Source organism: Callospermophilus lateralis, chromosome 9, assembly GCF_048772815.1.
Source record: "Callospermophilus lateralis isolate mCalLat2 chromosome 9, mCalLat2.hap1, whole genome shotgun sequence".
Lineage (NCBI taxonomy): Eukaryota > Metazoa > Chordata > Mammalia > Rodentia > Sciuridae > Callospermophilus > Callospermophilus lateralis.
The window spans coordinates 13255117-13277896 of record NC_135313.1 but is presented as its reverse complement, the minus strand read 5'-3'; the positions used below and the strand labels follow the sequence as shown (position 1 = coordinate 13277896).

At 40.0% G+C, this 22780-nt stretch overlaps 1 protein-coding gene across 4 annotated transcripts in view; it reads right to left on the bottom strand.

Moving 5' to 3' along the window:
* Positions 1-3560: 3560 nt before the first annotated feature.
* Dock10 (dedicator of cytokinesis 10) overlaps positions 3561-22780 on the bottom strand; it is a 236055-nt gene continuing 216835 nt past the window's right edge. For all 4 annotated transcript variants that reach the window (XM_077110269.1, XM_076866402.2, XM_076866404.2 and 1 more), the window contains 9 exons: positions 22465-22571; positions 20951-21073; positions 20706-20819; positions 13427-13573; positions 11133-11343; positions 9717-9907; positions 7814-7914; positions 7492-7630; positions 3561-4241 (listed from right to left, as the gene is read on the bottom strand). In XM_077110269.1, the coding sequence (XP_076966384.1) occupies positions 4125-4241; positions 7492-7630; positions 7814-7914; positions 9717-9907; positions 11133-11343; positions 13427-13573; positions 20706-20819; positions 20951-21073; positions 22465-22571 (1250 nt within the window). In that variant the 3' untranslated portion in view covers positions 3561-4124. The remainder of the gene's footprint in view (positions 4242-7491; positions 7631-7813; positions 7915-9716; positions 9908-11132; positions 11344-13426; positions 13574-20705; positions 20820-20950; positions 21074-22464; positions 22572-22780) is intronic.

Sequence of the window (22780 nt, the reverse complement as noted above, 5' to 3'; positions counted from 1 at the left end):
ACTTTGACTTGAAGCGTCTGAAAGAATGGTTTTGAATTGAGACACCAAAAGTCCTCCCCAATGGGCTTGGATTGTTTCTTGGAAATGTTTTCATAGAATGATCCATTCTTTCAGGCTAGATTTATAGGTTTATTTTTATTTTTTTTACTTTTGTTAAAAAAATGAAAATTCTTAATTTTTGTTCTTAGGATTTCAAGAACTTTCCTACAATTCCTCATTTCTTTAAAAATTTGCTCATCTAAAAGGAAAATTCACAAGGCAGAAGATTGGTCCTTTGGATCATTAACCTTCAAGTCTTATGAAACAAACTTTCTCAGTTCATAAGCCACTGTCTTTCAAAACATCCTACAAACACCACTGTTTGATTCACAACAAATAAACAATACAAAACAAAAATCCCACCCACCATACAGGTAGAAGTTATTCTTGTATTACTTTTGATGAAATATAAGAAATGTCATCTGCTTCAGAAGTAAATATCCTTTATATATTAGGAATATGTCCAAGAAACAATGATGTTGTAGCTAGAACATTAATGTCAAGTGATGCAAGAAAATTACAAGCAGATTCCCTGGAGAATCCTCTACATTAGTGATAAAAGTTATTTTCTGTAATCTTTGCTCAATCATTCAGGCTCAATCACCATTATCATCTCCAAATGATTTTCATATGGTAATATTTTGATCTCTCTCACTTTTTATCATATTAAGACCAACCCAGTATATTTGCTGTAGTGTCTCTTGGGTTTTGTGACTAATGATCTCTCCACCAAGCTATTCTTCTCTGAACCCCCAGAACATCTGACATGTGTTCTATTACAGGAATATCTAGGGGTAATGAGAAGTCAAAGGAGGTTAAGAGATTTCATGGGAATTTTTTTCTTTGCTGACATCTCCATAATTCACCTGGAACCCTTCAATCACCATGTTCTGAATTCAAACATGCTTACCTGTCCTCAAGTAAACACAGCTCCTCTTGTGTGCCCACAGGTTCATCAAACCTTATCAAACTTCATCTCAGGCAAATGAACTCATGGCAAGGAGGGGACTGTTTTTTAAAGAAGATCAAGGGTCTTCTAGTTATGGTCACCCCTGGGCTGGAGGTGCAGAGATTGGCTCTCAGATGACAGTTTTGGTATTCCTCAAGCTACCCCTCACTCTTTTGAAAAATTCAGGATTCCTACATAGACTGTTTAATGTTTTTAAACTTCCTTCATCGGCATTTTTCACATTCTGCTCTCCTAGTAGTTCTCAGACCTTGAGAACTGTTGGAGAATCAGTTTGCATCTTTGCCCATAGCCTTTGGAATAGTGTCAAAAAAAAAAAAAAAAAAGAGTTGCTGGGATTACTAATGGGAACTTTGTAACCTGTGACCAAAATATGACATACCCACACACCACTCTGCAAGGAACCCACATATGCCTCTCTTTTTCCAAAAATTAGCCTTGGCTAAGAAGGATTCAGTCACTAGCCTTCATCTGCTAGAAGCTCTACAGATGAAGCAACAGGAGCCCCAGTCCCATTGGGTGGTTCTAGGTGTGGTATTAAGCTGGGTCCTATTATGTATGGGTTCCATTTATGTGGTTGGAGGAAAGGGAAAGGGAGCTTCCTGTTGGAAGAAGCAGCAAGATGGGTATTTTAACAGAATGTTGTGGCTGTAATGGAGGATACATGTAGGCAAGTAGAGTGGAGGGAAGTTAAAAGAAAGGGATGGGGCTTCCTGCAGAGTTGCAATGCTAATTTTGCCTGTACTTCATCGTTTTCTAGACAAAACATATTGTCAGCATGCTATATGTGCATATACATATATATCAGATATTATATATCATTCTTTTTTAAAAACATTTTTTTTAGTTGTAGTTGGACATAATATCTTTCTTTTATTTACATATTTTTATGTGGTGCTGAGGATTGAACCCAGGTCCTCTCATGTGCTATGAGAGTGCTCTACCACGGAGCCATGACCCCAGCCCTATATATCATTCTTTACTGATGCAAGTGTGGTGCTGTAGGGACTGCTTGTAATCTGAGAGACTACTAATTGCTTTAGGATCATTTTGCTATGTTTGCTTTCGAATGCGTTTCATTTTCTGGTACTCATAGGAGTACTGGAATTTTATAATATGTATATAATTTTTAGGTTTCTGGAGTTTGATTATTAAGGTGGTAAATCATCAGCCTGAAAATATGGTGAAATCCTTTACTGAGCGACATTCAGAGGTCTGAAAGCCGACTTTCCAGTAAAACGCTCTGTCTGTTATGACAGCATCCCTCAGAGAGCTGTACTTCATTATGGAGGAAATGTGCTGATTGGCCTACTGGTATTTGGCTTCTAAATGAGTGCAGACACAGAATAGGGATGCACAGAGGTATGGATAATGAACCTAAAATAAAAGCTAATGAAAACGAAGGGGCATGTTAATTTCTTTGCAGTCTGGGCATTCTGTTCTTTAATCTGAGAATGGACAGGTAGGTGTGGAGTGGGATTCTGAATGGATGAGGGCCCAGAGGCACACCTGACATCCCTGCATTAGATCCACTTATTCTGTTTTTGATACCTGTGTCTTATTTTCAGTCTTTCCATCTGTAGAACCTGGAGATTTATCACCATTTGTTTTTAAATGAGCTTATTTTAAAGAGCATTAATTTAAGAAAATTTGTGTAAAGATGAAAAAGAATATAAAATAAGGATTCAATGTCTTGGTAATTCAAAATCAGGTCACTGTCTTAGAAAACATCATCTTCTGCAAAGAAATGTTTTGGAGTCAATAATTAACAGAGGACTCAGTGGCATTTTTATACCTGAGTATGTCTGAGAATCCTGTGGGCCTGGATGCTGGACTCTACTCCTGGGGTTTCCATTTCAGAAGGTTTGATGGAAATAGGCTACACATGTCCTGCCTGATTCTGCAGCAGGTGGTCTGCTGTTCATAATCAGCTTAGCATGAATTGTTGTCTGACCTGGCGTCTACCCAGACCCCCAGCAGAAGTGTAAGGATGGCCTACGGGGTATAGGTTGATTCGAGCGTGGGGCAAAGATAACTTCATCAAGGGAGGGATTAGGCAGGTTAACTTAGTGGCTTGCAAATCTTCCTCCTGAGAGTGGCACAGGGTACACGGTTCACATTTCACTGGCTAAAGCAAGTTCCATGCTCATGTTGACTTCAAAAGAGGGAGCAAAGTGCTATCCTATGGCAAATTCGTAGGGTGTATAAAAGGAGTATTCGTGAATCATCCCAATAGCTACCACAACCTCCCAGCTACCTAAGGATTCTGATTCATTATGTTTTCTTCAAATCATTCTAGTACTTTCCTAGGTATGGAAGCCCTTGACTTACTTACTTAGTTCATCTCTGGAGGAAGTCTCAATTGGGTTTAGGTCCTTTTCTGACTTCTGGCAAGATATCATAAGTACTGTGTATGGGATTCCATTCAACAGACATCTATTAACCCTTTTACCAGTGACTCACCAGCCCATCAAGAGGAAATCGAATGCAAAGTAACTTTTTTTTATTTCTATTAACAACAACAAAATACTTCTATAATTTCATATCCCACTGCTTTTAAGAGCACATATATTACAAATAAAGGAACTCCACAAACTTTAAAGATTAGTATTTATCAACACTTTTTTACACATACACAAATAGTTTAATATAATGGTATCTGAAATGGTATTCATATAATTTTAGTACTGTCATAAGTAATAACTAAAAATGTTCTTTTAAATTTGGTAAAAACCATATATTTTACAATCTTCTATTTACACCTGAAATATGCTTAAATGTTACAAAAACATTCACTTTGACCTTTAAAATATGTGTACTAGGACCACGTATTGAACACGTAACCGACAGCAAACTCAAGAGTTTGCTTTTTAGCTACACATTCATTGGAATTTTATGGCAAATATTCAGCTTGGCTTGATCGACACCACTCAGTGAAAAAAACAAATTATAGGAAATGTGCAAATTCAGAGGCTGGCAAAATTCTCAAGCTAGCGAGGTAAACAAAAATATTAACACCATAAAAACTTCAAATAAATTAAAATCTATTGTTCTCTTCCCCGAGATGAGCTGCAGATTCTGAAAGTCCTCCGAGAGGCGAGAGGCGTGTCGGGGCTCCTTACGCTTCAGCACCCTGCGAGATGAAGACCAGGGGTGGCGCCGGAGGGGCCTTGCTAGTGACACGCGTGTAGGTTCGCTCCACTCCGCGCTTTGCCGGGTCGTCCCTGCCCGTAATCTTCAGACAGGAGCAACGCAACACGAGACAGCCATAATAGAGAGGTTAGCTTTTGTGTCCCGAGATACAAAATTAAAAATCAGAACAGTGATTTTTATTAACCATGGATCTATCTCTAAATTTTGGAGAAAAAAAAAAAAAGAATTATCAAAGGAGTTATGAAGGACTTTTTCCCCTCCGAGATAGTCAGTATGTTGATATTTAAAGTAGATTCACAACACTCTGATTCTCAGATATAAATTAATAAATGTCTGAATGACACAAATGCATCTGAGTAATTTCAGAATTTTATTCTAATCTACGAGCTTTTTTTTTTTTTTTTTTCCAAATCTACCAAGAAGGTGGGGAGGAGATTGGAAACCGCATTTAAATATTTGCATTAATAGAAATATAAGAAAAAAATTAATCTTGACCTGATTTTACTTGAAAATAATGTAGGTCTCAATGATACTTTCTTAGACTCTGACCTATTCAAATAATGATATGTAAATACAATAATAACAGCAGCCACAGAAACCCCAGGTATCTGTAAAATGTATCTTTGAACAGAACAGACTTAAGGAATCTTTTGAATTTCTAGGTATGATGATTTTCCCATTACCACCTTACCACCCTGTGCCATGACCTGCGGCTTCTCCCTCTTCCAGGAGAGAATTGCTGCTTCTGTCCCCTAAAGAGCACTTGGCATCTGAGTTTCCCATACTACCAATGAATTCTACTCATGATCAGTGCCACCAAGCTCTGCATGCATAATTTGGTTGATAATGTGTTCAAAGAGCACCCAGGGCTCTCGCAGCAATCTGCTTTCATCTCCTGCATGCGTGGCCCTGGAACAGAACAGGTCTGTTTCTTTCTCTGTTTTTTATATTTGATACTCATTACTGCAGCTGACTTTTCTCTGCTGTCGTTCTCACTGAATGTTGAAACACACTCCAAATGAGCATCTTATATTTATATTTCATCTGCATACTTATATGCATTACTTTAGCCTCAGCCAAAAGAATTATTATTTTTTTGTCTGTTTATAAAACACTGTGAAATTCTGGCTGCCTATAAAAGCAATTATTGCCTGTCACTACCAATTCAAATGACTCCATCTCAGCTTCTCCATTTTACACACCAGCATCCTCTTTATTCTGCTCCATCTCTTTCCCTGTATGGAAGGTTCTTTAATTAACTAGAAGATTTCAGAAGATTCTTCTAGCCAAGGCTTTTCTGGAGACTCTTGGAGTGAACTACATAACTTATTCTATTTTTTTTTCTGTTTCCATTTCTGTATTTCTATGTCTTGATTCTATTTGTTTCTAATTTTCAAAGTTAAATGGTAGAATTTTTCTCTCCATTGTAAACACACACACACACACACACACACACACACACACACACACACCTGTGCCCAAGCACAGAGGCATATGCAGGCATTCCCATATATAATCACCTATTAAATGCCTCATCAAAGCACAGGACCAGGAGAAAGTTTATCTTTCCTACTGACAGATCTATTTCTTTTACTGAACAGCAAGACCTGTGCAATCCATAAGGTTCTTTGTGTCAGTTTCTAGGAAGCCCAGAGGCAAATTTTCCTTCTTTTAGCAAAGGTTCCTATAAAAGAAGTTATTTTTCTCTCTCCTTAATCACCTGGCCACCTGATCTTTGATTTTTGCTTTGGCATTTGGGGTGCAGTGCATCTTTGTTTTGGAGACAGGTGGGCTGAAATATATTCTAGAAGCTGATGGAGTATGAATTTTCTGTTTAAAAACTAAGGTTTTTATACTTTAGTTTTAAATCACCAGGATCCGTCCCCTCACCCCCCACTGACCTATCTTGAAATGGAAATGAAGTTGTTTTAATTAAATAAAAACCTTAGAGAACACTAGCCACTTTGAAGGTGACTGGGGAAAATGCACGGCTAGGATAGGTGATAGGAGAGGCCACAAAGGACGAAGGAGACATAAGGAAAGAAAAACATACCAATTTTGCCCACAGTACTGAGGGAAACACTAGACACAGAGGAACAGAAGCTGTATAAACACGGACCTCGGCAGAGCTGCCAGGAGAAAAGAGAAGAGCGTTTGTGCCAGTTTGAAAGCCAGACCAAGAGTTGGAGACAAGCATTCCTTCGTCTTTCCCAGCTTTTACGGCCATTGTTTGTTCTTTTTGTTTCTCTCCCAGATTTATAATTTCTCCCATGCTTTCAAGGCATCTGCCAAGAACTTAATTCCCATCACCTCTCACAAAGCCCATACCAGTTCTACTTCCATTAGGAATCCTGTCCAGAGAGTTCATTCTTCTTTACCTAAGTCAATCAAACATTTCTTTCTTTTCTTCAGCTAATATACAGAGTTAAAGATGTGGGTACGAGAAGATAGAAAAAAAGGAAAAACTAATACATAAGGTAATTAAAATTAGAATGAAAGATGGAATACTTTTCATTTTTTTGCAAGTAGTGTTGATAATGCTAGGTCATACGGAAAGGAAGGATCACTAATATTAACTGAGAGACTATTATGTGTGAGGTATCATCATCATGAGACTAGTCAAGTTCTGTCCTGCATGTATTCTACGAAGAGCACAGAAAATGCAATATCCAGGTAGAGTGTGAAGGCTGCTGGATGCTAGAAGCCCGCTAATAAAGCAGTGCTTGGTTTTGAACGACTCGATTTTTTGCACCCCATATTATCGAATAGCCACGCTTTGTGCGTTCTTATAGAACATGCTGCATACATGTCTGAAAACATGAACAACTTACTTGTGGGGTGAGGGTTGATTTTTATCCAATTGAGGCCCAGTCTCTGCAGGAAGTCTTGGAAGTAAAAGCCCATGGCTAGTCCTGAGGTTCTTTTTGGGCATGGTGCAGAGACCTCTAGTGGTGAAGTGTGGAACTCCAGACCACATTCTGGCTCTTGTGAGGTCCCCAACCAGGGGTGGCAGAGAGTGGCACCAAGTTCTAATGGGAATTGACCACAATGGACCTCAATGTTGCATCAGACCCACTTATTATAGAAAACCAACAGTTCATGTGGATTGGATAATCATCTTTAAAAACTGGAAAGCATCTGGGTTCTCACATTCTTTTCCTACAGATTTTTCATTTATCTCTGCTTTAAGCCAAATGCTGCTGTGCATGGTGAAGACAGCATGATGCTGATGGAAAGTACAGTGACTTCAGATAAAGAAAAGAGAATCTCTCCAGCCTTGGCAATGGGTACAACTTTCTGCTCACAGTGCCCATTCAACAGGGAACACTCACCTGCTCATTCATGATTGCAGAGAGTTCGCTCAACATGTCCTTATAATGGGACCGCAGTTCTTCTTGGTACTCCAGCTGGTCCTCCTTGATGAGGCGCTCATTCACATCGAGGGCCTGCCCACACGCATCTGCAAATTGTCTTTAGCAAGAGCATGAAGCAGATTAAAAACTATCCATAGGAAGTGACCTTGGGTTCAGTAACTTTGGGTTCAGAGTTGGGATGCTGGGGGACTCTGCCACCTTGAACAGGGATGGTTGGGCGAATTCATGCCTCTTGTCGGAAGGAGTTCAAGGAAGAGTATTCCAATAAAGAGAATCTTACCTGAATATTTCCTTCAAAAGTTTTACTTGGTTGTCAGGGTATTTCTTTGCATTAGTTTCTTCAAGAAAAGCTCGTGCATAGGCCATTGGCCCAGCATTGACCTAGGAAAAGAGAATTGGCTGAGGTTGACCCCACCTCCTCCATGGAACCTTCTCCACACATGGAAGGAATGGCAACTGTGAGTGCCACTCATGTGGCATCCTGATTCTCTCTTCCTGCCTTGTGACACACTAATTTGTAATCCTGTTATATCTAACCACTCATGAAACCACTAATGAGTGTGTCAGAGTTTTGTCCTTTCCCACCACTTTTCTCAGACTCCATTACTTGCCAGCTCTTTCACATTTTGCCATATCTTCAATGTCTGATCTGCTTTTCCTAATAGCTTTGAAAACTAATTACTTCTATCAACTTAAATACATTCACTGTACTTAAATTTGATATTTTTAATATCAAATGTTCGATGAGCTATTTTTTTTTCTATTAAGCACCCAGCTAGTAGGAAAAGCCATTCCACAGTGATTGTGGTGGGTGCCCTGTTCCGAAAACCCCTCTTTCCCTGTGTTCCACTTGACAGTCTATCTTAGATCATGGTCCAAGGAGGCATCTGTCTGAGCTGCTGGATGAATGCACAGGGCCAGTGTGTTCATCAGTCTATCAGCGCTGACACAGAGTAGCAAGTCCACACTAGTGGAGGGCTTCATTTTCCTCAGGGCATACTATCTGTTAATGGGGCTTCAAAAGGATCCAGGTACACCAAGGACAATACTACTGAGCAGACTTCAGATGCTGTGACCACTGGGCATTGGCCATTAGTAGACATGCAGAAGTCAGCACCACATGTTTTCCTTTTCTTCTCCAGGTCCATCCTCTCTTCCTCTACTCAGCCAGGAGCCTAGGGAAGCCATCTCCTCTGCAGTAGGACAATGGATCCCTTGCCTTCTGGCTACCTTTCTTTCTGAGCTAGCCAGTGGGGGACCAGACAAGTGGGACAGAGCAAGGACAGTGCACTCAATATGAGAATCAGCAGCATCACACATTTTTTTTCCCTTTGCTTCAGGCTCCAGTACAGCTCAGCAGGGCACTGGTACCTGCCAACCTTTATTTGAAAAATCAATATTTTATTTGTTATGGATTTTAGCATTTTGATTTTTAAAAACACTGTATTAAGATCTTGATTACTGATTACATTTTGTGCTTCACTCTCCTCACCCTAGCAGAAGCCCACTTGGGATAGAGCATTGGGTTTTTTGCAGTCCTCTAGCAGAGCCACACCTGTCCGTCATCAGGGGCTCACTGTTTCCCCCTGTTTCTCTGGGTTTGGGGTGGTAACACTCTGAGTACTCCTAGACCATGCACCAGCCCTTGCTGGTTTCTTCAATGCTGCCCACAACTTTTGCAAATAGTTTGTTTATTCTTTTTCCCTTAATCAACCACTGTGAGCTTTCCATCTGCTTCCTGTCACAACCCTGACAGTCAGATAAACACTACTGCACATTTTATGAACTAGTAATTAAGCATTCTATTTCTGGATTTGTTTTGGAACAATTTTATAAGGCTCTTAATAACAGATATGTAGAAGAGTGATGTGCTTATTCATTAGTTGATTCATTCATTAGGATGCAGATTCAGAACAAAGTTTATCGAGAGAAGATGGAATGGGAGGTTTGAAGGAGAAATGTTATTTCAGTTCAACTTAAAGGTGTGACTACAGGTGTTTGGCACCATCGATGTGCATTTACAGCTAGACATCATTCTAAAGACTCAGATGAAAATAGCAAAATATTTCTATTTCACAAATAGCAAAAATATTTCTTATATCCTTTGTAAAAACAATTTTCAGGTATTTTATACCAAGTTTCATTGGCTGTGTGCATCTCAGCTCTGGGCAATGCATACTAACCTTCACACTGACACTTCCTTGCAGTTTGAGCTGTAGTCTGATCATGTCCACCTCATCCATCGTGCAAAGCTGATTAAGCTCAGAGACCTTCCTGGACATCTCATCAATCGCCACTTCAATAGGATTCAGTTCTGTGCTCGACTGGCTGACGACCTGGATCCTCTTCTTCACATAGGGGAACAAATGACTCGCTGCACAAAAGCCACACAGAGGGATTTAAGGGTTAGTGGGAAGTCCAGGATTCCCCCGGGGGTTTAGAAGATCTTGTGTTATTTCACAGCACGTTCCATCTGCTTGTTTCTGTGTGTGTCTGTTTTTCTTCTAGATGCCAGCATCTCTCATACTCTTACCTTTTGCTCCAGCTGCCCCACCAGGCATGGTCTTCTCCCCTCACCAACTAACGGGAATGCAATCTTAGGGATGGGTAAGATCTTTAGAATAGTTAAACACTAAAATGATTATGGCTTTCGATGCAACTTCAAAGAAGATCTACACTAGCCCACAATAAAGAAAGTTCAAATTAATACTGCAGAGTATATAGAGTTCTAGTTATTATTATGATTTTTTTAAATTACAAAATCCCTGCACAAGTTTTCTAAAAGTGAATGCATCTTGTAGTTTGGACACTGGTGCTAGTAACCTGTCAACTGTACAGTCCAGGACCACAAGTCTGCCAAGGTGGCTGGGAGATCTCCCTCCAAACTGCCTTTGCTCACCTTCCCTCTCAGTTGCCTTCAGGAGCTCCTCTTAGCTCTTCCATCTCTATTTCATGTGGTGTTGACCTGAAATTCTTGCATTACTTGGTTCTTTCTCCTACCTGACTGTGAGCATCTTTAGGGCAATATTCTGTGTTTAATTTAATTGCCAGGAAACAGAGCCCAACACCTAGCAGGAACTCATTAAGTGTCAGCTGAATAAATGAAAGACAGAATAGATCTAGATAGCGCTGGGAGGGGGCTGCAGATCAACGCCTGCTTTCGTTTTAGAGGAAGACTCTGATTCCCACAGTGGTTTAAAATCTTGCCCTAAACCACCCAAGGATGAGAGCCACTAACCCTGAAGCGGCTGGGTATAGATTCAGGGAGAGGAGAGAGGAAAGTTCAGTGCCTTGTGCTTTCCCATTGTCGCTGACGCCACTGACTTTCGCGACTGCAAATTCTGCAGGGAACAATGACTAAGTGCAAAGTAACTCTAGTGACAATTCTCCTCTGGCTCCCTTCTCAAGCCTCTTTCTCCTAATGAAAGATAAAGGGGGGAATCAGGTCTTCCTGGCAAGTATCTCCAAGTCGCGACACTCTGGGTGCTTATCTGCAGGGCTGAAATGACTCTTGATTTCCACTCATCGCCTAGTGAGGGACTGCAGCTCCCTGGCGGAGTGCGCCTGCGCGAGGCGGTGGCTCAGGCCGCGGCACCTACTTGTCAGCACCGTCCTCCGCTTGCACTGCTCGGCCACTCCGCCGTGCTTCTTGCCCGACAGGGTAAAGGGCGTCTCGAAGACAAAGCGGTTGATGTTGTGGTGCATTTCAAAGTCTGTCTTCCTGTCCTCTATTTCCTTTTCTTCAAAGAACGGGGTGACATAAGTCACCTGGATGTAGGCGTATTTGGGGTCCAAATCCTTGGGGTTTACCTGTGTTAACACATTAGGGGCCAATAAAGAGGGGTGAGTCGCAAGGTGTGTTTGAAAGAAAGCCCAAAGCTCTTTTCTCTGGGCTGGCATCCTAAGGAGGCTGTCCCTCTTCCCTTGGAGGAAAATGGCCAATTATCATTTCAGAGCTGGTGAGACCACAAAGGAACTGGCCAACAGTGGTTCAGCAACCAGCTGTGGAAGCAGCAGGACTGGAGCCAGTTTAAGGACTGAGACTCTTTACCACTTAGCTGCCTGCTGAGCCATATTATTTAATCCTTTATTTATTTCTCTTCTGTGATGAACCTCCATGCACCTTTGTGTGCAAGTCTTTTGGAAGCGGAGATGCATCTCTTTGTTCCTCTGTGACTTAGCCATACACCTAGACAGGGGGTAATGTGGAGGGAGGTCCTTTGTCTACTTAGGGGATTAGCTGATTAACCTATGAGATGACTGCAAATTTTTGTATTTTTCATGTCTCTTACCTTCTCTTACTGCAAGAGGATATTTTATTCCATGTCCTTTCTAACTTTGCTTTGGTGAGTGGGCTTGACAAATCGTAAGGAGGACAATTTGGAGGTCCCAAGACAATCGGAGAAATTGCTTTGGCTCTCCTTGGAGGCTGGAAGTGATGTTTCTCAGCCTCTTTTCTAACGATATCTTGAAGAATTTTAAAACTTCTAATTTTCTCCATGGGTCCACCCATCCACTCCCTATCCAATTCCAGAGATTTGAGGAACCTCATGAACTTTTTTGTAATGCTACTAATAATTACACTGTAAGGTGGGAAGAATTGTGACCATTTTATGGATTTTAATACTTTTAAGTGGAGGTTCAGAGTGGCCAGCTACTTTATCTATGATCACCAGTGGATAAGTATGGCTTGGTGGAATGAAGACCCAAGTCCCTCTCACATCACAGTGGCATTTTTCTCCATCCTACTAAAGCTCTCTTGATGCTTGCACTCAAAGAGTGTCGATACTGCAATCCTCTGTCTGCCTGAATAGGTAAGGTGACTGTACTGTTCAAGCCAAGAGGAATAATGAGCACATTTTAAACAATTTCTGCCCAGAAAAGTGATCTTGTGCCTAAACCCCTACAAATGCCAGCAGAGACATCATCATCATCATCGTCATCATCAATCTCTTTCATGTCCCAATAGAGCTCTACACCATTGCAATCATGTAATAGGTCATTTAGCTTACCTGCTAAAAAGACAAGAAACCTCCCTGCTGCACTCCTTTACCCAATCTGTTTTTAAAGCCTTGCCATTCTCTAAACACATATTCCCTTTTCCTTCCTTCATTTCATTGCATGTGCTGGGCTTCCTAGAATGTGCATTGCTTCTAGGAAACACTACTCACCTGCTATTCAATGATCACCTCCTCTGGGTAGCAATGCCAGGCAAGAGTGAGTTGTTCAGAGTCCCCTGCCCTGAGCTTTCCCTTGCTACTGGGCCATGTCTCACTGGGGGCACCTCATGGCATTCTAGTGACTGTTCACACAAGTCTTTTTCCTCTTGGCCCTGCGTGGACAGGGAGGTCTGGGAGGAATATGCTCTGCACACAATAGCTCCTAGTTTGGCCCTGGGATACAGTAGGTGCTTACTAGAGTTTGGCTAAATGAATGAGAATATACAAGAGAATTCTGGTCATCTAATGAGAGGATGTAATCATTTGCTTTTTGGAACCAAGAGGTTGAGTAGATTCTCACAGGCTAATACAATGTAATAGCAAGTCTGGTCCTAACACAGGGGACAACTTTCAAAATTGGAATGACCCAGGAAGACGTCCTTGATGGAATCAATATTTTCGACCTATTTTTTCCTCTAGTCCCACCTTTGGGTGCAATCACTTTAACACTGAAATTGCTATTTGAACAAAATAACCCATGGGAGAAGTAGAGGACTTAGTTGGCTATATAGAAGATGACCATCAGCCAATCAACAAGCAAAACATCCAACATAATTTTGGTACTTTACTTTGCAGAGTCAGACGGAAAATTAAAACAATATAGTTAAAAAACAAATGACAATAAAAAATCTACGTTGAGTCTTAGAACTTGCATAAATATTTATTTTTCCTACCTTATTGGAATCTTGGATTATCTTCACGTTATCTGCTCCAAATTTGTCTGCATAGAGTTTGAGTAGTCTTTGGGAAATCTCAGAGAGACCCGTCAGCTTAGGCTCTTTGTAAATATACTCTTTACCCTCTTCTTCTTCAAAAAAACCCTATGGAAGATATACAAGGAACCATTGATTTTATCAGAAAATTCCAGTTGCAAATCACAAACAAAACAAATGTCCATTTATTGAAAAAAAAAAATCCAGTCTTTTGGCTGCCATCCAAGCTATTTATTAGCACCCTATGAAATTCAAAATTAGAAAAAACAAATAAAGAATATAAAAAATATATTATAAACAGACATTAATATAAATATTTCCTAGCCAGGTCAAAGAGCCTCATTAAATATATTTTCTCTTTTTGTAGAAATCAATGTTAATAGCTGCCTGCATATATTTTGGGGGAAGAATGCCCTCTTGTGGCAGCCTGGGGTAGAACACAAAAATTGGGGGCATTATTCAGAGTACTGGGTATGGTTTTTAATAAGGTCTTCTACAAGTCTTTGAAACTAGCACAGTAACACTGTGCTGCATGAAAAGGCATCTGGATTCGTTGAAATCCATCCCACATTGTCTTAGTTGAAAAATCATGACACTTTTTATTGTTGCAGAAGAATTACATGTGGTATGATTCCAATTACTGTTATCTAAAAAGTAACTTTATAGCTGCCTATATGACTTCAGGGACCTGATGCAATTTAGCTTATATGTAATTCAATTATTCGATTTGCTTTTCTAATATAATTTTTCCCCTCTTAAAAGTCGTGACCTTATAAGATTAATAATAGCAACCAAGTCATCAAATAGGGGTTAGCTTCTATTATTTGGTTTGGTTTGAAGCAGGGGTGAAGGAAGATTCCACTATCTGCAGATAACTAAGTGAGGAAATATTTATAATTCCTCTTCTTTGAAGAGATAGAAACATTTTTCCTGTGGCATACATGTGGCCTCAAAATATGTCATGAAGCTCACAGCGAAGAAACCTCATTATCTGGTTTCTTCTGACAACAGAGTTTCCCTGCAAAGAAACAGCTTTTGAGGTTGGCTAAAGATACTGGGGCTCAAAAAGAAACATAGCTATGTTTAAAAAATCATTTTTGACTAAAAGCATTCATTTTATGTAAAATAAACATGGACAAATCCTCCTAATGCTGTATTTTTTTTTTTTTCATGGCTGATGTGAGGCAATCTGAGAGTAATTATAGAATTTGCATTATTAACTTCGTATGGTGCTGTACACCTGTATTTTCACATATGTAAATGTGATAAAATTAAAAGGATACTTTCTATCCTAAGAGGCTGGGCTGTAGCTGTCATTTGCAGAAGTGTCCCCTCCTCAGCACTGTTCTTGTCAAGCAGGTAATTATCTGTAGCCTTGTCCAGCTTCCTAATTGAATTTGGGCTTTCAGCAAATGTGTCTTGTTCAACAAATGCATATGCCTAGTGTTTAGCATACTTCGTGGCATTTCAAAGGAGGGAGGGTCACTCTGTCTTTTTTTGAGGAGATGAATGAAATTGTTCTTAGAGGACCTAAATCTCAAAAAGGCATATTTGCTCCAGAGATAACTGGAAAAGACCTCACTGTTTTTAGTAAAGAGATGTTTATTGCATAAACATCGGATTATGAGTGCCTGATCCTAAAGTGCCAGAAGGTGGTTGATGGTTCTGAAATCCTGAAGAGCAGCTCCCTACCATTCATCTGGGCTTTGCAGGGCAGCGAGGCCTGACCCCATCCCCATCTGGCTTCCCGCCTGCTATGTTTTTCCACTGCTCACTTTGAGGACTTTTGTCTGATTTCAGGTCAGAAGTTAGTGGCTAAAATTGACAGACTAACACATCAGAGAAATAAGACTTCTGAGGCCATCAACCAGCATCCCTGCAGGGCCACAGCAAAAACAGCATTTACAACTTCAATTTCAAAGAGGAAAAGGCCTCCAAGTTTTAGAAAAAGATTCTTTCACCCCAGCATGAAACTAGTTCACAGAGACATTTTCACTGTGAATTTTTCCCTTGACAAATTTCTGAATCTGGAGTTAGCAGAAAATGAGTGGCAGGAAATAGGTATTTATTGCTGTTATCATGACCTTGGTGGCCTTGGTCATGACCTGTGACTTTCTTTCACCCCTAATCCTTCGTCTGTAGGATGGGAAAAGTGCAGACTCTGCATTTTGTTGGGAAGTCCTACTAAGTACGGTGCCTGGTGCACAGTAGACCTTTGATGAGTGTTGGCTACGACAATGACAATGCCAGCAATGAAGAAAAATTCCAAATCCATGAAGCAATTTAAGTTCTGACTTGGATGCAGAGAAACAGCTTAACTCAGCGTCTGATGCTTAAAATACGTACCTTCAGCTTATCTTGCATCAGAACTACAATTTCCCTTATTACAAAAAGTCTATTGATACTCTCAATATTTTGGTAAGTGACTGGTCAGAAAGAAGCAGTGATTATAACTTTTCCTGAAAAGTACAGGAATGTAAACCTTTTAGACTGTTTTACAAAATGGGTAAGAAGGAGTAGGAATAGCAGAATAAAGAATTTAACTTGCTGTCTACCACGGTTTGGGTAAAGTGCTTTTGGAGCCAGACAAATGGCAGCCATATAAATGTTTGAGATGTATATTTACTTTCACCAGGGAAATGATTAAGGAAGAGTCTACTGAGCTACAGGGCACCATCTGAAGGAAGGTTTCAACTTTTGCCCTGTCTATAGAATAAATGATTTATAAATGGGATACAGGTGATGACAGACCAGAGGCAGATTCCCATTTGCTTTGGCCCCAAGGTTATGAATCGACTGCCTTATGAGGCACCAGGAAATGTGGTCTTTGCATTTCCATTGTTAGTTTGATTTTTTTAAAATGTCATTTTACATTGCAGTAAGTGCCTTAATTTGTTGTGGTTGGGAAAGAGCATGTTTGAGTTAAAGAAGGACCTTGCGTCAGTAGCATCAACATGCGTGGATAATGAAACTTCAAGGCAATGCATCAGGATAAAAATGTACTGACAGGTAAAATCACTGACTCAGATGTTTTCGTAGGTACTTCAGAATCTTGCAATGCCCCTGGATCATCACTGGGATGTCATATATAAGTGACCCTGCTATTATAATTGTCAGATCCAAAATTTACCATTAAAAGCATGCATTCCAAGAGGAATCTAGTGTACAAAAGATAGGTCAGAAAATGGGGATAATAGGCTAAATTCTTCCAGAAGAGGAGCTACAAGAATGCAGAGAAAGGATTCCATATACATAGGAACTTAAATATGATGCCTGGCTATACGTGTGTGTATATATGTATGTTTTACATATGCATACATGTGTGTCTAGATCATTGATCTTCATACAGGTGAGGAGTTGGAAGGGGGGATCACATCCTAAGTGGAGACGGGGGTTTTCACACTATACATGTGCCTTCCCTAAGTTTTTTTCTATTAAGATTCTGAGATACATCTACACTCAAGTAAGCATGATTGAGAATCATGGAATTTAAATTCTTTAGTGCATAGAATAAAATTCCCCCAGGTCTTCCAGTTCATTAATTCCAGGGGCATCTGATCTTTTAAGTTATGCAAAAGGCATCTACTTGCTTGCTTTTGTGCTAAACACCAGGACCTAAGGTGTGTGTTGGTGGTGTTTGATCACTACTGCTGTTTCATTATTCTGGAAATGAGCACTTCATGGAACTTGGGGGGATACATTATGTAGGCTTCTGTGTGTAAAATTTCCATAGCCAATGATGCCAGGTGCTGGGTTAGAGATTTCACGCTATGCAAGACTTGCATTTTTGAAAATCTCTGCTGTGGTAGAACAGTTTTCAACTTGTTTCCTAACGTCTGGCTCATTGCAGACACGATTAATATTAAATACCACAGCCAATATGATAAAAGGAAAGCACCAGTCCAGATGGGACATGACAATACATCCTCAAAGGTCTTTTGGAGGTGAAGAGCCTATTGCATAGTATATTCCCATAATTTTTTAAATGTTATTGTAAGACGCACATCCATGTGGATGTTAAAAGGTGGGTTTTACGGGGACATAGAACACTATTACGGATAAGAAATTATTTCAGACCATAGCAATTATGCTAATCAAGTAGTCGAGGTTTCATCTCAGACCTTCAGAACTTCTATTCTGCACACGTTTCAGGAGATGTTCACATCTATTTTGTGTGTATTTATCAAGAGTGGAGGGCTGGGAGCTTCCTGCTCTTGTTGAATACAACTCTGGTATTCCCTCTGGCCATTTGGTGTCTTGGGATGGGCGTTCAAAAGCCCTCTGCACAGTGCAGATGGAGGTTCTAGGCTCTGCTTCTCAGGGCCACCTCCACTAGTTCTCCTTTTTTCAAGGGCTGGGGTTTCAGCTTGGAGGGCCATGCTTAGGCATGTTAGGCATGTTCTCACGTCTGCACATTTGACAAAACATTGTGCCTTTTAAGCTTGGAATGGAATTTTTTATAAAAGACAATTGAGATTACTGACAGCATTTAGAAAAGAAGTCAGGCGAACAACCAGCATGCTTTACTAAGGAATCTGAAAAAAGAACAAAGTTAGGTCATTTGAAAGTAGCTTTCCCAGTCCTTCCCCATGGCCCACTCTATTTAGTACAGGGATTTTCAAGTATCTTTTTAGTAGGTGAGTTAAAGACTCATGGCCCCCAATTTATAAATGAAGGTAGAAAATACCCATATGGTGCGGAGGTAGGAAGGAATTTAAAGAATTACAAAAAAGTATGTGCTGGACAAGTGAGCTGAATGGGAACAATGTATGGATAGTGAAAGAATCTTTCTTTTCAGCTCAATGGACAATACCATGGCAAACCGTAGAAGGTGCTATTTTTGTAGATGGAAAATGGTTCAAAATAGGTGACTTCATGTGGCTCAAAATCACACAAATTCTCCTAGAGATCTCTAGGAACTGGGAGGAGATTTCTGCCTTTGTTTGTTTTTCAAATTGCTTACCTTACTTTTTTCTGCATCTCTGGAGACTTTACGTATTAGGTAAAGATTTATTTCCCTGTTCAATTTCTGTGTTGGAAACCGATACCACTGAAAATGCTCAGATCTTGCCACCGAAAGAGCCCCATCTCTCCAAGATTCCCTTTGGAAAACGGCAAAGTTTCCTTCAGGACTTTAGGAAGGTGCCCATAATTATCCACCACTCCAACTTCTGAAATTCTGACCACCTTCATCTTAATTAGCTGTAATTCATGGTGGCCTGAAATAAACAGGCAACCTCCAATACTAAGTCAACTCTATGACAGCTTACAATATGTGGTTCACATTTGTGAGTGTGTGTGTGTGTGTGTGTGTGTGTGTATAATGCTTTCAGAACACAATCTATACATATAAAAGTATACATTTTTGTAATTCAGGTAACCAGAATAAACACAATTTAGTTAAAGAAATTTGGGATGACTCCAAAATGAATGGGAGCAGGATTATCTCACCCTTTGCACCAAATATGAATTTGCACAAAAAAGTTAAGTTTCAGTAAAACCAGACAGAGGGAAGTGTGAGGATTATTAGAGCATGCAAATGTGGAGAGAGAGGAGGCGAACTTACCACAGCCTGGAACAATCAAGACCAAAAGAAGAAAAAGAGTAAACATCTGCATTAAAAACTAATTGGAAGGCAGCATGATTTTTTCTACCTGTTCAACAGCCCATGTCTTAGACAGTGGTTGGAGAAGCCAACAGGTAGCAATATGGTTGTCACAACAGGGTAGCAGTGGTGGTTCTCTACTCTTTCATTGCCAAGGTCACAGAAAGACAGTAGTTGTGTTTTGGTTAGCCAAACACATGTCCTGCATGTCACTTCTGCACTGCTCAGTTAGCCTGTGGCCATCTCCTTTGAAACCCTATGTTTCCCCTTCAATTCCCCAACTCCCACATCCTCATTGGGCTTTCCGCCATTTTTCTTGCTCATGATTTGCCAAGGCCACACATGGCATATTTTCTTCATGGCTTCCTAGGTACTGTTTTCTCTCCTCTCCCTAAGAGTCTCAGGCTTCTTCTCTCTCCTCCAAAAGACAATTGCACTGCAGATAGTTCACATTTCTTCCCATAGACTCCCCGCAACTATCTGAATTTTGCTATTTCCTGTGGACCATGTTCTCAACCATTAGGTCCCTCCATCTCCACAGTCCTGATGCTGCTGGGAAATGAGAGCATCCAGGTGAGATGAAGCTGGTGAGATGATTAAGTGGCCACTAATTGATACTTTTCACCAGGTGGGGAAAATCTGTTTTCATTAACTCAGATGTCAGTTTGGTGGTGAGGAAAACAGACACTTTTCAGAAGACTTCCATGGGCGACGATTTAGAATGACCATGCTGGATTTAACTCCAGCTGTGGCCTTAAAAGGTTCTGAAGAGAACAAGACATACGGGCAGAAGCACTTCACATGGCAGGTGTAGTGGGAAGAAAGCGAGAGGTCTGAAAGTCACTGCCATTGTGAGAGCCAAAGAATGGCATGTGTGTCCCAGGACAGCATGGAGAAACGCTTCTGCTGAAACAGAAGAGTGTCATGGTCCTTCCTGGAAAGAAGCAGCATGGTGCCTGGGTTTGTCCCACCTAAAGCACTGCCACGAGGAGACAGGTATTTATGATTAATATATGATGCATTCGCTTTAGGCCAATGCTATGGCTGGCTGATATTTCCAATCGTGTCATTACTTATGCAATAAACTGAGAAAAGACAATCTTCAAATTACGTTGACCTCCAACATAGAACAAAGGAGCCATAGGATGTCCTGCTTTGAAACACTGGTAATATGAAAGCAGGAGAAAAGAATTCACATGGTTGTGAAGTTGAAGGTTTGGTAGGGTAGGGACCCTAGGGAGCCTTTTATTTCCTAGAATGCCACGACGAAGTTCATTTATTCAATCATGTTCAATTTGATTTCACTTTAATCGACATAAACCTATAGTTAGATATTCTGGGGTGAACTGGAAGGAAGAGAATGCTGGACAAGTCAACATCCTTTATTTCCAAGAAGTTAGAAATCACTACTTTTAGCTCAGTTGTTATTAAATCTTGTGGATTTCTCTGTTCGTTTGTTCCCCAATTAGTCCCTATCTATGGGTAAGCAGGTAGAGGCTCCCATCTGGAGAAACACTCAGGTACCCTCAGCACCCCACACCCCCAACGCACTGCACATATAGTCAGATGTCATATAAAAATGACATCCCACTACTCAACAGAATTCAGAGACCATGTCACCTCTAGTGAACTTACCTGTCCATAAAATGCCACACGATAGTAGCGACCGAACAGCCGCTTCTCTGAGTTCACCACCTCTGCCACCTTTAGGTATGACCGGTGGATGTCATAGTAGAGATCGGACAATTTCTGAAACCATAAATCAAAGGGTTTCCTGAAGATGAGGCTGACATAAAAAGAGGGGAGTTCTTACTTTTGAAAACGGTAAGGAATCTGCCAACTTGAAGTAGGATATTTTAACTAGCTTCTAAAATGCGTACCTTGAAGTCTCGCTGTTTTTCAAAGACAGCAATGATGGGCTTGTTGACGTCAGCAATGAGTTCATATCGCTCCGACTTCCAAAGAAACTCCACACACATGTACAGCTGCTCCACCAGGATATTCTGCAATCCCCCCCAGGCAGGATGAGAATTTCCATGATTAAGGTTGTGGCTCATCCCTGACTCTTGGTTTCAAAATGGCTGCGTTATCAAGTTTTTTTTTTACTAGTGGGATTCCTGATGGTTGTTCAATATCGACAGTTGTAACCCAGCAAAACATCACAGTCATCTCAGAGTCTTCCCTTCTCTCACTGTGACCATCTAACTTGTGCATCAGATGTGCTAATTTTAATCTACGAAATGCCTTTGTCTTTTCTAAGTTCTGTCCATTGTCACTGTCGCTGACTTAGGTCACATTACTGTTACTTCATGGCCAGACTCCTGCAGTAGTTTTCCAGTTGTCAATATTCAACGTGAAAATATCCAGAACTTTTATTTATGTCCCATTCATCTGTGTTCTGACCACTTTCATGTCAAAAATTGTTCTCTTTTTCCTTGCAACCAGTTAAGATGTCTACATTTATCATTTGTTTCCAACTGGCCACTCTCCATCCTGAAGGATGCTATCAGCAAGATTCTAAATTCTTCAAGAGCAGGAATTGTGCCTTATTTATCTTTGTTTCCCAGTCCTTAACTCAATGTCTCATAAGAGCAATGGTTATTAATTAATAAATGACCAACTAAATCAAATTACATAAGCTCTAAAACAAATGCATAATATTGTTGGAATGTTTCCAACATGTCTTAAGAAAAGATTTGTAAGCATTATTTGAAATGCTTAATATAAAATATGCAATTGCATTTACTATTTATTTGCAATATATACTAAATCAATATAGAACCATATGTAAAATTTAGTTAAAATCCACCCCCCTGAATTTACATTTCGTACCCTTTCTTCTCACCCATGTAGTAGTAAGATTAAAAAAAATTAGCTTATGGAACATTTTATTACTTGATAGGGAAAACTCTATTTTAGTTATCAAATTAAGTAATTCCTAGTAATTTCATTTGTTAATGAAAAGTAACTCACAATTTGCATGTCTGGAGGTTTTTCTGAAGAAACCAGTGAGGCTTTTGATGAACTGCATTTGTAAATAATCTTTTTAGTGCATAAAAAAAGCTTTCACCAGCTCATAAAATTTTTAGTGTCCCTTCCTACCTTTACCAAAAGACTACAGATTGCATGCCTTACAGAAGAGCTGATCATGTTCATCCTAGAGAAATAACTAAGGCTTAGCTTAAATTTTCATTGAAAATTATGCATAATCAATGGAATCTGATAGCTTTTAATCTTGACTTACATTAGCCTAATTTCATTTTGTTTAATGAAGTCATAATATACCGTAACTTTATCTGACTTCTGAATAAGCTCTTTTTCCTCTATTTGCTTAACATTACAATTCAGAGCATCTTTTTATTTAATTATTATGCATTAATCATGATAGTCTAACCTCATTGTATGGAGTATCTTGCATTCCTGAATCTTCTTTCATTGCTCCTTCTTCTTTAATATTTGGTGTAATGCTCAGGAAAGCTGGCCATCCCATAGAGAACATGCCTTGGGAGAAACACACAAGACATTATTATTTGAATCAAATGTTTGGGAAAGACAATGACTTTGTTTAGGATGTTAAAAGTGGTAGTATTATTCAATTCACATAATCAACAAGATGGTTATATTGTGACTTTTGATAAATACTGCCTGCCAGTCAACCAGCATTTCCCCTTTATACTTTTTGTATCATTTTCTGGTGGCATTGTGTGTAA